The 15,037-nt window shown below is 55.2% G+C and overlaps 4 protein-coding genes across 4 annotated transcripts; 1 reads left to right on the forward strand and 3 right to left on the reverse strand.

The window, feature by feature from the left end:
• Positions 1-200: 200 nt before the first annotated feature.
• PUNSTDRAFT_69154 (plasma-membrane proton-e) lies at positions 201-3,428 on the reverse strand (the record flags this gene model as incomplete). Its single annotated transcript, XM_007384056.1, has 5 exons — positions 201-861; positions 913-2,496; positions 2,550-2,962; positions 3,019-3,227; positions 3,302-3,428. The coding sequence occupies 5 exons, from the start codon at positions 3,426-3,428 to the stop codon at positions 201-203; spliced, it is 2,994 nt and encodes a 997-aa protein (XP_007384118.1).
• A 2,414-nt stretch (positions 3,429-5,842) lies between these two features.
• Positions 5,843-6,529, forward strand: PUNSTDRAFT_113763 (uncharacterized protein; the record flags this gene model as incomplete). The annotated part of the gene is made up of 3 exons (XM_007384057.1): positions 5,843-5,845; positions 6,194-6,418; positions 6,473-6,529. The coding sequence occupies 3 exons, from the start codon at positions 5,843-5,845 to the stop codon at positions 6,527-6,529; spliced, it is 285 nt and encodes a 94-aa protein (XP_007384119.1).
• A 346-nt stretch (positions 6,530-6,875) lies between these two features.
• On the reverse strand, positions 6,876-7,146 carry PUNSTDRAFT_68558 (uncharacterized protein; the record flags this gene model as incomplete). Its single annotated transcript, XM_007384058.1, has 2 exons — positions 6,876-6,996; positions 7,055-7,146. Coding segments are annotated over 2 exons (213 nt in total), but the record flags the coding sequence as incomplete, so codon positions are not given.
• A 254-nt stretch (positions 7,147-7,400) lies between these two features.
• PUNSTDRAFT_102931 (uncharacterized protein) lies at positions 7,401-13,233 on the reverse strand (the record flags this gene model as incomplete). Its single annotated transcript, XM_007384059.1, has 19 exons — positions 13,038-13,233; positions 12,847-12,992; positions 12,517-12,789; positions 11,958-12,467; positions 11,529-11,907; positions 11,365-11,469; positions 11,208-11,315; positions 10,963-11,155; positions 10,753-10,906; positions 10,610-10,705; positions 10,083-10,522; positions 9,936-10,024; positions 9,802-9,884; positions 9,649-9,742; positions 9,356-9,601; positions 8,673-9,304; positions 7,909-8,621; positions 7,688-7,852; positions 7,401-7,632 (listed from the first exon to the last, which is right to left on the reverse strand). Exons 1-19 carry the CDS (start codon positions 13,216-13,218, stop codon positions 7,401-7,403), a joined length of 4,839 nt encoding a protein of 1,612 aa, XP_007384121.1. The 5' UTR covers positions 13,219-13,233.
• Positions 13,234-15,037: the final 1,804 nt, after the last annotated feature.

The raw sequence follows: 15,037 nt of genomic DNA on the forward strand, positions 1-15,037 counted from the left end.
TTGATTGACATATATTATATTCCTATGGCAACATCGTGACGAAACTAAATCGTGAAAGAACGTCTTCCCGGCCCGTCGCCCTCAGCGCGATTGCCGCTACACCCGCGGCAAAGCGTGCACCCGAAGGGTCGAAGGAAATCAAGAGATTATTAAGAGTGAGGCAAAGGAGGCAACGCGAAATGTATGCGAGTCTAGGAGATCTATGCTGTTGCTTGCGGACGGCTGGGGTGACGCGCGAGAACGGCACCAGTCTGCTGGGCCTGGATGGAGCTGAAGCGCTGCAGTTCCTCGGGGCGCATTTTGATCCTGTTGCCGAAACCGACCTTGCGGGCGGCACGACGGAGGAAACCGACACGGTTCGAGTACAGGGATTCGTGGACGGAGGCGGCGCGGGACTGAGTGCGGGTCATGGGGACGCCGGAAGACGAAGCCTTGACTTCGGCCGACATGGCGCGCTCGTGGCGGGCACGGAGCCACTTGATGATGGTGGCGCGCATAGCGAACTTGATGAGGTCGAGAGGCAGGAACCAGATGATGTCCCAGATCCAGACGATACCCACCCATCCACCAGAAATGCCGTGGACCTTGGTGAAACCCCAGTTGGCGTAGACGGCGATGATGGACGAGATCAACTGCGCGATACCGAACGCACCCATGAGGGCGAACGACGGGCGCTCCATGAAGAAGAAGCTGTGCGAGCGGGTGACAAAGATGAGGGCCTGCGAGATGATGGCGACCTGGAGGTAAACGATCATGTGGAGCTCGCGGTCGTTGTGGTCAACGGTGCCCGTGTTCTCGAGGGTAACGCCGAACTTGTCCTGGAAGAAGGTCGTCTCGATGATGATGATAACAAGGGCAATCCTATCGATCAGTTAGCAAGGTAGAGGCAGAGGGGGGTAAACGGGGACTAACGTGGACAGCGTGAGCCAGAGACCGTACGCGACAGCGTAGGCAAAGATTTCGCCAAGGTCCCAGCTATCCGGCGTCATGGACGGGAGCACACGGTCAACAGAGAGGGTCATGATGGTGCCGTCGTTGAGGAGAGCGATGATAAGGATCATGAACGGCGGGAAGTCGAACTTGTAGGCAAACGCGAGGATGGCGAAGCAAACGACGATACGGATAGTGACGGCGCAAGCGTAGATGGAGTAGTTCCTCATACGCTGGAAGATGATACGCGAACCGCGAATGGCGTGCACGATGGTGGAGAGACCAGGTTCGGTGAGCACGATGTCGGCGGCACCGCGAGCAGCATCAGTGGCACCCTCGACAGCAATACCAACGTTGGCACGAGACAGGGCGGGGGCGTCGTTGGCACCGTCACCAGTCATGGCGCAGAGATGACCGAGACCCTGGAGACGCTTGACGATCTCGTACTTGTGCTCGGGGAAAACACCGGCGAAACCATCGGCGTCCATGATCATCTCATCAAGAGAAGCGTGCTTGCCACCGGGGGCGGGACCCTCCTTAAGCACCTTCGCGGGGTACATGTGGTCGCCGAGACCGAGGCGACGACCGGTCTCCTTCGCGATCGCGAGCTGGTCACCGGTAACCATCTTGACCTTGACGCCGAGGGCGAGCGCATCGTCGATGGTCTGCTTGGTGTCGTCACGAGGGGGGTCGAAGATTGCGAGCAGGCCGATAAGCTCGAAGCCGTTGCCCTCACCCTCGGGGTCCTGACCGTCAAGTTCCTCGTAGGCAACAGCGAGCGCACGAAGACCACGGGTGGCGAACTCCTCAACGTCAGCCTCAAGGCGGTTCTCGATCTCATCGGTCTTGTTGCGCGTGCACAGCTCGATGATGATACCCGTCATACCCTTGGTGACGCGCTTGAGCTTGCCGGTGGCCTCTTCACGGTAGGTAATCTCGGTACGCTTGTCGACGGGGTTGAACGGCTTGAAGTCCAAAAGCTTGATACCGGCGCGGGCGCGAGACGTGTCGCCAATGGCGTTGACAACACACTGGTCGATGGCGTCCTGGTTCTCCGTACGCGAGGCGTAAGCGGCAAGGAGGATAACGTCCTCGGGAGAGAAGGGGCCGTATGTCTTAATCGTGCCACGGTCGATGGTAAGCTTGTTCGTGGTCAAAGTACCGGTCTTGTCAGAGCACAAGATGGTGACGCCGGCCAATTCCTCAATGGCGGTGATACGGGTGACGATGGCCTTGTGCTTTGCGAGCTGCTGGGCACCGACAGCGAGCGTGACGGACAGCACGGTGGGCATGGCGATGGGGATACCACCGATCAAGAGCACAAGGATGTTGTCGAGACCGCGACGATAGGTATAGTGGAACGCCGGGTACAAGATGACGATCTCGAGCAAAACGAAAAGGCCGATCGAGATCAGGCAGAACGAGCCGATCTGGGCCAAAATCTTCTGCAAGTGACCGGTAGTGTCGTCGTCCTGACCGACGAGCGACGCCGCGCGACCGAAGAACGTGTTGGGACCGGTGGAAATGACGACACCCTCGGCTTCACCCTGCTTGCAAGTGGAACCACTGCGAGGACGGTTAAAAAACGCACGTGGGTGAATTTATCGCAATCCACTCACGAGAAGCACTGGTCACCGAGCTTCTTGCTCTGGGGAAGAGACTCGCCCGTGAGAGCAGCCTGGTCGATCGAGACGTTGATGGCCTCGGTCAGACGGCAGTCGGCGGGAACGATATCACCAATCTTGAACGAGATCATGTCACCGGGGACGAGGTCGGAGGATTCGATTTCCCTCCACTTGTCCGAGCGCTTGACCTTGGCCTTCGGGGCGAGCGAGTCCATGAGCGCCTTGACCGCGTTACCAGCGTTCCGCTCCTCGTAGAAACCGATGGCCGAGTTGATGAAGAGTAGGAGGACGATACCGACGAAATCGTACCAATCCGGAGGGCGGTGCTCGCCGTTGGACAGAGCAATGGCGACAAGAGCAGCGGCCTCCATGACCCAAGAGAGCGGGTTCCACATGAAGCTCAAGAACTACAGGAAGACACGTCAGCATTTCGTGCGGCGGAAACAGCTAACCATAAACCAACCTGGAGGAAGGGATTCTGTTCCTCGCTCTCGAGCTTGTTGGGACCGAAAATACCAAGACGGCGAGCAGCCTCCTCATCCGTAAGACCATTATCATTGCACTGAAGCAGCTTGAAGACGTCGTCTATAACAATCGTCTCGAGATCGACCTTCTCCTTGTCGTAGAGATCCTCGGCCTTGAGTTCGATCTGGGACATGTCGACCTTGGCATCTGGCGCGGCGACAGGTTAGTTCGGTTCGTTGTGTTGGCGGGTTCGGAGAACGGGCGCGCGACGCGAAACTCACGGGTAGCTTTCTCCTCTTCATGGCCAAAGTCCTTGTACTCTCTCTTCCTCTTCTCGCCCGCAGGGGCACCGGCGGCGGGTTGCTCGGTGGCCGGACCCGGCTCCTTTTCTACGGCGGGGTCGGACATATTGTGCGCGTCCTTTGCAGGAGAAGTGAAGCGGTGGTAGGTGAGGGGACGGAAGAGCCTCTAGGGCCTTGCGCTTTTGTAGCGATGGGCGCGGGGTTGGAGGGGACGATAGTAGGTGGAGGGGAGAGAGTAGGGAGCGTCGACGTGCACGACCCCCGAGTTTATATTTCATCCCCCCTGCACTGATCAACAAGCACAACACGCGCAAACAGCAGGCCGCCACCGCGGTCATTCTTTGATCCGCTTCTTCCGACCCCCTCGTCTTTAGACGCCTTTCGCCGCCGTCGCCGTCGTACACGGCGGAGTCGCTGCCGCTGACCCGCATTGGTACTCCGTCCACAGGCGTATTGCGCGCACGTTGCGCCTGCTATCGCTCTAACGCCGGCCAACGCCCCGATTCAACCCCCTCTGTCGGCTGTTCGGCTCGCTCACGTGCGCCTGCCCAAATCAGGACGGGCGGACGTCGAGAAACCGGAACGGTGCGCTCATGGTCCAGCGTGGTTTTGGCGAGTCGGTCGGCAGAAAGGCCGACGGTACTCAGCGTTGCTTGGCCATCGCCACCGATTAACAGCCAGTCCCAGCCCGTGTCGGCGTATCCTGCTCGTACGACGTTCGCGCGCCTCCCTCGATTGGTCGCGAAGGCCGGCGGCGTCCTCCAGCCAGTAGCGACGCGCGGAAACGGTCGCCACAGCCCCATGCAAGTTCATGTCGTTAGTGCTTCTCCAAGCCCCATTTCCTGGTCCGAAATCGTGATGTGGCCATCAGCTCTCAGAGACGTCCCTTCGATTGATCTGATCCAGTCTGAGTTCCTTCGCACCATCAGCAGAACCGGCGCCCATGGCATCTTCAACCTCTGATGCCACAGCACCCATAAGTCTACAGTTCGATCCGGAATGATAAAACTCAACCTCAACGCGCGGATACATGAATGAAATGGCGATATGCCAATTGGCCTCCTGTCATCTCGTTATCGCACCCTGGGTCACGCCACTGCATTTACCCCGAAACAACACACTTCCCGACCTCGTGCAGTCGGAACAAGTCGTAAGTTGAGCATTATCTGCCTGTGGTTTTCTATCCCATGCGCGCAAATGGGTTATCTGCGGACTACCACGGCTTTCCAGCGCGTGGTACGCGGGGCTACCGAAGGCCAACTATCCCCCTATGTACCCGGATTCGCTAGACTGATAGTCAACTGTATTGGGCCTGATCGGGCCTGTCCGAGCGTCGCTCAAGATAGACGTCGAGTTCTGGAGGGTGTAGTTTATGAGACCAGACCCATTCCTTCCTTCACCGACGCTACCCCTCAGCTCGGACGCCACTCACGGTCTTCCGACGATATGTACGCTGACGCCGATTAATTGCTCATCGCGTCCCATGCCCGCCCCATCCTCCTCCCGAGACCGGCCCTATTCCGAGCACAAATCGCGCATATCCTGACTCAGCCATCCCCTGGCCGCACGACGGCACGACTCGATTTGCGTGCCGATCTCGCCGGCTTCTCGAGCCGACCAGATCTAGCTGATGCTACTGGTTCAGAACCCACCTCGGACACGGACCCCCTCGAGGCGTTGAGTCCGCTCCTCCCTCCCGAACGACCATAGGGGGATCATCGGCATCTCAAGCGGCAATAGACGGAATGACACTTCTATCCCCGCGTCAGCTTTAAATCGTTCCTGCCCCTTCTCTGAGCCGCATGTATGACCGGGAACGTCGTCCGACGTACCAGCAACATGCCATTTGTCCAAGTCGACACTGACCTCCAAGCCGATCTGAAGTCATCCGCCAAACTCACCGAGCGATCTCGGTGAACACTCCAGCGGGGCAGTACATACCCCACACGCACGAGAATAATCGAGAATTTGTAGTAGACCCATTTGTATTGCCGTGCGACGTCATTCACATCTGTGTATGAGATCTGCTCGGCCTCCAGGCCCGCCTCGTGTCCTCAAAGGGAAGCACCGCCGATCATTTGAAGTCGATGTTGTCTCGCTTTCTGGCCGCCACTGCATGACATGTCCTCACCACATAACTTCGACAGCAAGTCGTACTCATGTAACTTGCGACTACCGAGGCTCGAGTATTTGGGCGTGCGATGCACGCCAATCACCGCAATCGTCACAGAAGATATCTCATGCCTGGCAGCTTCTTCACCCAACGTAAATGAACGATCTCCTTGGATACAGCATCGAATTTGTTCCTGACAGAGACGGTTGCTGCTGAGCGACGTACGCTGCTCATTCTGTGCGTCTGTCGCACCCGCCAACGCCACACATCTCGCACAAGTTCACGCGTGCTGAAGCCGAGATGGACATTGGCGTGCAAGGCTGCTCATCGTGACTTCTCCAACGAAGGGTGTCATTCCCTAGGGCACTCGAACAAGTCCGAAATGCCCGACATAGCATCGGCCCGCCATGGTACTCGAACAACGCCATGGCACCACAGGCGCCGAGCGTCTCCCGCGCGGTCTCATGGAACTCACCGCAGTCCGCCTCCGCCGTCGAATTCAGCACGAACGCGTCGAATTCCCCTCACAAGACCGCTCGCTCGGAACACGATTTGATCCCGTGCACCAGTGCTGCCCAGCGCTTTCCCATCACCAGCGATTCCGGCCTGGGTCTCTCATGCGCTTCGATTCTGGCTGCGGTCGGGGAGCTATGGGGGCGCTTCCTCCGTCTACCGTGCACGCTTTCTCAGGTCTCCATGGTGCCGTTATCAAATAAGCCGCCCAGACATGCTATGTAACGTTCCCGCATCGCCCACAGATCGCGAACGGCAACAGGTCACCAAACTCCAGAATTCGCCCATCTCCGAGGCCGGTCGAAAGCGACGCCAAGCTTGTTGCAGCCAAGACCGTCGCAAACAGCGAGCTGAATGCACACACATCGAAGGCAACCGCGTGGAGTTCACCGAGCAGTGCTCACTCTTCCGGCAGTATCACTTTGAGCAGCGAAGGCCGTGATCATGCGGCTCGCCGTAGCCGTGCAATGGTATGTATGGTCATGAGCACGCTGAGGCTATTTGCGTGTACCCAGGCTGTAAAGTGCAGGTTGATAAGCGGGAATCGTGCCGAGTTGGTCGGGCAGGTGGTCCGAAGATAGCGGCTCTTCCGTTCATCGCGGGTACGGGTGCAGGGAGAAGGTCTGTACATGCAAGCGTCTCGTACATCTGGGGTTATGGGGTGTATTACAGCAGCTTCCAGCTGTTCATCGAGTGTATAGAGCACAAAATTTCAAGCCATATGTACCCGCGACGACGGTTCCTCCTGGGCTATCCCCTTTGGTGCCCGTTTGTGTGAGCGTTGCGCGGCGTTGGCAGAGTAGTGTCGTTTGTTCCCATTGCCGGTGAGCATCGAAGTGTCGCATATAGTTGCGGAGTGTTTATCCGGGCCTCACCCACGCCTCTCCTTGGAGCGCTCCATGGCTGCAGCGTGGTGAGTTTCATAGGTCAAGGGATGATAATAGGCGACATACGGTTGTACTGCAAAAGTTTCTCAATCAAGTCGACGTGCGTGAGGACCATTCGCCGACAGCAGTATCGCTTCAGCTGCAATTCATCGAGAGCATCTCTGCAAAGTGTAATGCGTGGTGAGTCAGACCATCGAAGCTCAGCGTCGTTCTGCGTACCCTTCGCTATACTCGTCTTCTAGCAACTTGATGTACCTAGTCCACTTGTCGCCTATGACTTTCCCGCAGGAGAAGCAACGGACAGGGATAATCTAACATGCAAAGTCATTGAACATTGGAGCATTCAGGAAAGCAGGCTGAAGCAGACCATCGTTGCAAGGACGAAAGCAAAGGAAAAGTCATAAATCGCACGTGACTTCGGGCTACGACACGGCTTATGGCATGCAGCATGCTCGTCTGCGACTTGAAGACTCTTTCATTTGAACGGAAAATCTTTGAGTAGATTGCAGGCGCAATGATAAGCCCCAATAAATTGACTCATAAATTATATGCTATATGCGAGTGCTCAAAGATAGAATGGGATACCGTATACCACCGGTGCAGCTCCATTCAGGTACTTCAGCTTGCAAACGTCGCGAGATTTCGCGACGGCCTCCATCAGCGAAACTTTGCCTCCTTCTGCGCCGTCCCAGTTCTTCACATGGTCGGGGTCAAGGCGTAACTTGTCAAAGACAGCCTGAGAAAACTTGTCGATGTCCCTGTCCGTCACATCCCAAAGATTCGCGACAAGGGTTGGACTAGACCAACAAAAGGTTGGGATCGTGGCATGATCATAATGACGAGCCAACTCACCATCCAGAGACCATGTAGTTATAGGGTGTACCAACCCGGTCAAAGTCGCCCATCTCCTTTAGGGCACCTGACGAGCAACCCCAGAGCAAGGTCGCTGCGCAACGTGACAAGTGCCGGACTTTGTGCGAGCGAACATATTGCTCTGCACCTCCGTGGCCGAAGTAGCTGTCAACTAGCATCAGCATCATGTCCGCTTTACGGTGGGGAAACAAAGAACGAACATCACGAGATCTTTCCGGTTCAAGGCATCCAGGAACTGCTGTTCACTAGGCGGCCGCCCGGTAATACCTTGCCAGCCCACAGATCTCATCGTCTCTAGCCAGTCGCTGAACCGACTTTGAGTTCCTTTAAGATCTCCACTGGGATTCAGGAGATAGTACGTTCTCCGCGGGTCTACGGTGGCCCGGTCCGCGGCCTTGTTGTTTGGCTTTGGGGAGGAGCCAGTTACCGATGACCTCTGCCAATCCTCAAATTGGAGGCGGTCTAACAGGAACTCCATGCACGGAATTCGGCTGACACTTTTACCCCTCAATACGGGAATGGATTCCCAAGGAATGCCTTGAAGATCCTTATCCAGAACGAGGAACAGATGGCTGTCGTTGTTTGTCGTAGGCGAGCCGCTGCGCTTGGCGTGCTCTTCAAGAACAGAGCGCAAGTCTACCGCCACTTGATCCACGTCGATTTCCGAAACAGCAACAGCTACGCCGTGGAATTGGTAAAGGTCCAGCATGAAATAGACGAGATCTTCGAGTTCCTCATCGCGGCATTGTGGGGAGAGATTAGAAAAGCATTCGAGGAGTCCGTCGCTCAGCCGTAGGCGTGACATCTCCTTCTTGTTTCGCAAGTTCAATCCGCGCTTGAGAACCTTTTCCAGACCTTCGCGAAAGTGGGCAAGGGCACCACCGTTTACAGCGATCGCTGGGCTGAGGATTGTCTGTGGTTGTGAGGTCAGTGACATAGCGATGACGATTCTCGAAGGACATACCTTGAATGCCCCTAGCCAGCAGAACTCTATGTTTTCCAAGAGGTCTCGCAGACGTTGATCAAGTTCGGTACGACCAGCCCACCATGCTACCCGGGCCTGCTTATCCTTGACATCGACCGTGGCGGCACTCCTGGTTCCCTCGTCGTTAAGCTTGACGATATCCTTCATCTCAGCCACCGCACCGTCGAGTGTTAGGTGATTTTCCTCGTCACTATCCCGTCTACCTTTCAAGGGCAGACAGAACATAAGAGAGTCCTTGCCCTTCCTTTGTCTGCTGATATACAAGGTATCGCGGTCCTCGGCGAGATTGATGTTGACAACGACCCAATTATCAGGGAGCTGCTCAGCCTGAGAAGAAGAGAGGCTGGAGACATCCATCGGCAGCTGTTGATATTTGCCGTAAATCCCTTTCCAGTAGACACTTAACCCGTCGGCTTCAGCGTTGCTGTCTTCGTCCTCTTCCGAGTCCGAGTCCCAGCTTGGCTTGGGGGTGCTGTTCCTTGCGGGCCCTAGAGGCGATCCATTCGGCGTCATCAGCGACCACGCTAGGTCATCTCCTGCCTCGAGCTCCGAGATTTTGTGACGAGTTGCCTCGAGCATTTCACGGCGTATAGTCAACGATGCCGCGATATCTGTGTGCCTATATCTCAGCGATAATATTTGAGAAATCTCGAGACACTCACCAAGGAGTCGCATGGCTACGATAGGTCCTGTCTCCGGATTCTGCCCTAGAGAGGCTTGAAGGGCCTGCACCGATGCTAGGGATAGAGCGCCGTCTCGGACGCGCAAAACCTCGCCCTTCATTGCCGTTGAGGCCAGGTTAGCCCACCAAAGCTGCTCGGCGCCGGCAAATATACCAAGGACCTCCTGTAACGAAGCAGGCGGGCTTGTGCCCTTATCGCTCAACATGCCCATAGGGATTGCGATTGCTGGTATATTGTTAGAATCATGGCGCACCGACGGTCTTGGGACTGACCTGTCTCGCCCAGCGTGCTCAAATAGATATCCGAACGAAATCGGGAGAAGATGTCATGTAGTGTGAGCTTTGCGATCAGTGAGTTCTGTTCCGCCTAGAACATGATCATCAGTTGCCGTGCCCCGTGCGCGTGCATTTCATTCTCGCCTTGACGTCTGTTGACGATGGCAGAGCGAGTAGTCTGTCCAGCAAAACTCGGTAGTTTTCGTCGTTGACGTTTTCCCTGAGCAGCCATACTAAATGAAGGCGATTAACCCATCTCAGCAGACTGAACCCGTGCGACATACTTTGTTGCCACAGGATAGTTGACAGTAAACGCGGTGCCAATGTCTCGAAGCTCGAATCTTCTGCTTTGGTGACAGTAGCTGTGCTCGGTCTTCGCTGGCTTTCGAAGAAATGAGCACCATGTTGATACATCCATACGATCAAAATACCTCGTCACAAGAGCATCTATAACGGAGAACGACATAGCAAGGCCATCCAGCGTGGCTGTAGCCTCAGTGTAAAGTTTGTGAGCATCTTCTCGACGAGCCGATAGTCTGTTGTAATCGCCGTGAAGGCGGTAGATGTCAGCTGCCTCGATACCAGGTAAATCTTCCACCATCGCAGCGGCACGGGAAATGAGATTTTTGGCATCTTCAAGTTGCCGGAGATGTAGCTGTATCTCTGCCTGTCCGGCGAGTGCTCTCGCAATCATCGCATATGCACTTAAGGACATGGCTAGCTCCTCGGTTTGCTGAGCGAAGTATTGCGCTTCTCGTGCAGACCCTCGCACGAGGTACATCCGACTAACCGAGAACATGGCAAGGAGAAGACCCTCTGAGATTGCCCATTCTGAACCATCGATGACCGATACTCGAGAGGCATTGTGATCCTTCACTGGTTGATTGATAAAAAACCCAGGCGAAGGATCTTCAGTCTGTGATTCGCCGGTGTCGAAGGGATTGTCGTCCTGGGCTACGTTCGGTCGGGGAGCTAATCGGGACAATGCTTCTACCGCACGGTTCCACAAGCGGAGTGATCGCAACATTGCGCTCAGACTCTCAGCAGGTTCAGCCTATGAAACGCTAAGAAGGGTGGCGAAGTCCGAAATTTGACACTTACCCTCGCGGATTGGATGATAGCATACACATCCGATGCTGTCGCAGTTCGCACTAGGCGCCGAGCCCGAGACCGAACCCGATCACTGGTGGAGACGCCCCTTTCTTCGTCCTTAGTGGCGCTGGACAGTGCGACGGCCTCGCAGTAGAGCTTCGCACTAAAAAGACATCATTATTTTGTCTGCGGATATGACGGAGATCTGGATTTAGCGACCTTGTATGAATATCGTCCATCAATGCCAGAGTGGCCGCATGGTGGAGCAGGAAGAGCAGGCGCACGTCAGTTGATACACGAGTCTGAAATCTGCTGATGACATCCGCCCCTTGTTGGAATATCAAAGCTGCTTTATAAGATTTTCCTAGAGTGGCATAGTTGCGAGCCAACTCCGTGGAAACCTTGACAAAACCTGACCATGGACGGTTCATCAGTGTTGCACGGGCACTCTGTAACTTACTTACGTTCAATATGACTGTCCAGAGATGATTCACATATTCGCCGAGCGACGCTGAGTAATCTGATCCTCAGCGAAATATGACCGATGAGGCCAATCAATTGACACGTGGTGTCTGGATTCCATGGGTAAGCGTAAGGAACCGCGGCAATGATCAACCTTACCGAATAGTGTCAACAACTTCTCGGGATTATCGAGCACCATCGTTGATACAGCAGCATCTGCCTTCCGTGGCGGTGTGACGGGGCTACGAGAGGGAGCCTCAAACACTGGGAGAAGATTCTTTAGTTCCCGTTGGTCGCGCTCTGCAAGTTTGATGAGCAGTCACCGTGTCGAGGCTTCGGGGTGACAGGATCCTTCGCTTTAATCCGAGATGTCGTTGTCCGGGATTGTTTCGAGCGTGCCGAAACTACGGGCCGTATTGAGGGCCTGGGTAGAGCGCCCTTCTTGATCGTCGTTGTCCTGCCTTTGGGCGCCGCTCTGGCCCTCTTTGGAGAGCTCAACCCTTTGGCCGCCATGCTTTTGGCGGGGGTTCGCTGACTGAGATGGAGGAACTTCCTCTTACTTACGTCCCAGGCGGATTGAGCTGACTGGAGACAATCCGTAACACGCTGTTCGCGATGATAGTGTAAGGATATCCACAGATGCGCCGAGACGATGTACTCGTCTCCGTACATCCGAATAACATCATCACATCCGATATCCTGCTCACAGGAATTAGCTCACACGCGTGGACGAGCGGAGGTTCAACGCGTACCGAATGGGCGATTAATTTCTGGATCTCCTCGCCTATCTGCTGAAAGTCCCGACCCCTCCTTCTAACAGGTTCCGCACTGGTGTGATATGTGGTTTCGAGGATCTTGAGCAGCAATCTAGCCCTTCTATACGGCCACTTCTCTGGTGTATAAATCGCAAGCGCGGCTTCCAGCAACGCTAGGATCGCGATGCTGACATTCTCCTTCCATCGGCTCGCTATGAGACTCTCGGCCTGCCTCTCCAGCACTGCGGCTATCACAAGATTAAACCTCGATTCAACGCCGTTTGGCCAAGCGTGCTCAAATGCTGACGTCAACGGAACGTCTTCCGGCTCGCGGAACATATCCTGCGTCGCCATATATGTAACCCGGTCGATGATGTTCCCAATTTGCCTTGAAGCGGGTGAGGCCTCGAATGCCTTAGTTATGTTTCCCGACTCCACTAAATCAAGAAACGGGGGTTCAAGAAAGGGGTAAGTAGTGATAGCATGAACGTATGCATTGTAAGCGGCCTGAACAACATGAGCGCAATGGAATCTGGCATACTTGCGACTCCCTTACCTTAGTATCACCGATCTTGGAGTAACACGCCCCCAGAAGCTCCCATCTCCTGTATAACTGGCCTCGCAATTGCACCCAGGCGTCTTCGTGTTTCCACATTAATGGGGTCTTCGCTCTGGATGCATCTTCGTGTGCTCGCGTGGCCTTCAGCCCAAAACGACATCCTTCGACTAAAAAGCGGATAGCATAGGCATGCATGCCCGCTTGGTAAAGCACGCACGCCAGGTTGTGATATGCACCGGATATGCAACGGAGGTAGTTCGCCGCGCGCTCCTCGCCGAAGGTTGTCTCCATCTCGTTGATCGATAAGTCGTCCGGCTGCGGCGTAACGTCATTAGGACTCGGAGTTACGCCGATAAGCCGGAGTGCCCGAGAAAGGAGCTCGAAGGAGAGGGCGATGGTACTGGTCCGCTGGGGCACCAGTCGTATGCGCGCAAGCAGAAACAAAGTATCAATCGCAGGTGTCACTAAGTCTTCTGAGGGATTCTTCATCGTCCATCAGCTGCGTTTTACGTATGGACGACGAGCAGCTACACTAACCTTCTTCGCCGTGGACTCTAAAAGCTCAATCATCTTCTCGAGAAACCCCAGAACCTCTTCTTTCACAGACGAACCCTTCTCATCACCACGATCCACGAGCTTGATAGCAGCACGGCGGAGCTTGTCGAGAGCCCTTCGAACCTTGAAACAAGCCCGTTCCATGTCTTGAGCCTGACTCGAGGCACCATCCTCATCGTTTTTGCAAGTCGGTAGAGTCAGAAAAGGACGACACTCAGATACAGGGCCGGCGACATCGGCGACAGCTTTCCGTATGCCGGCATCATCTGCGTATGAAACCAAGAATGAGAAACGCGTCAAATGCAACAGGGAACGTAGGTCAAGCTACCTGTTTCAGGCTTCTCGAATATGGCGATGGCTTGCGAGAGAGCAACCACCACCTTTGAAGAGGCGACCATAAACTGGTCGACACCCTCTTGACTTCGCGATCCTGAACTGACGACCCCAAGGGTCGACGAAGGATCACCAACCGGAGCGTCCCTAGCAGAAGCGGAGGTAAACCGTTCTGATATCGAGAGCGCTTTCATGGACGCAGCAATGCGTCCAAGCTCGGACAGATCACCAACACGGTTCGCCAACTCGGTGCCATACTCGCACCAACTAGCATATCCGCGCCCCTGGGCCAACCCTTGATCGCGTGCAGCTCTTTCTACGCTTGAGAACGCCTCAAGAGCTGATTTAAGCACCTCTCCCTTCGCGGAGCCCACATTCTGCAGCAGAGATTTCGCAGTTCGAACGGCCTGATCCCAGAAGCTATCCGGCGTCGTCGTTTGCGCACCAGCCCGAGCTAGATGAAGAAGAGCGTAGGCGCGCAGGGCGAAAATGCTCCTAGGATGCGTTTGCGAATGACCCGATGTGGCTCGCATAACCGCGGTGTATACTTTGGTGAGAAGGCTGGTCGCTTGGTGAGGTGGGAGGTGTGGGGACGCTAGGGCGATCCACTTGAGGAGGCATAGGTCCAACGTCATCGGCAGTATTTCGGCTTCTAGGTTGGGGTCCTCGTCTTGTGTCGCAGCCAGCAGTGTATAGACACGAGCGATGTTGGCATATAGGAGGTAACTTGTGATAGTCCCCAATTTGTGGTTACTGGAAGTCAAGTCCGCGGATAAAGTGGGAGGTACGTGGAGGTGGCATAGATCGATTCCGGAAGTTTGTGGTGCTTCACCGCATGCCCATCGCCACATAGTCGGATGCATGTCCATCAACGAATCCTTTGCTGCGGAATACTGAGATCCGTTGAGATTCGCGTACATAAACACTCTCATGACAACGAGACTCACCATCTCCAGCGCCACAAGCTTGCTGGTGATGCTCAATGCAGCCCTCTCGATATCTTCTTCTCCCTTGTCGAAGGACCGCAACCTCTGAAGGGACGTCCTTGCTGTCTCCCAGAGAGCTTGCGGATCTTGATCAACGTCTTTCCTGGATCGTGATGGTTTGATGGGGGCCGATGCCCTCCAGCCAGACTGCAATACAACCGATAATTTCTGAGAAGCTGCATCGACAGCTCGCATCGCAGTCAGACGCAGATCCTCCGGATTGGATGAGGCTGCATTTGCATCCGTGCGACCCTTCTTTCTGCTTTCATAAGACATCGTCAATTTCGACTGCAACCTGTTCGCGAGATCGTCCACAGTCGTCTTGGAGGTTCGCGAAGTGGAACGCGTTGATGCGGTGCGTCGCACTTGCGAAGAGGAGCTGGTAGGCATAGTAAAAGCTCAAGTTTGCTTCGGGAGTTTCTTGAGGATAGTTCTGGATATGATACAAGCACTGTTGTCTTGCGGTTCAGGTATAGGGGATAGTCGACGGTATGCGGCGCCGCGCGCTGAGCCAAGGTGGCACGGGACCGTTGTAAAAAGGCATGTGATCGCGCTCTCTCCCCCGCGCTTGAAGTTGAAGTCAAATACTGCGCTGCCTCATTATGATACGCAGCGGAGTATGACCATCTCTCAAAGGATTACAG

The sequence above is a fragment of the Punctularia strigosozonata genome (genome assembly GCF_000264995.1).
Source record: "Punctularia strigosozonata HHB-11173 SS5 unplaced genomic scaffold PUNSTscaffold_7, whole genome shotgun sequence".
Taxonomy (NCBI): domain Eukaryota; kingdom Fungi; phylum Basidiomycota; class Agaricomycetes; order Corticiales; family Punctulariaceae; genus Punctularia; species Punctularia strigosozonata.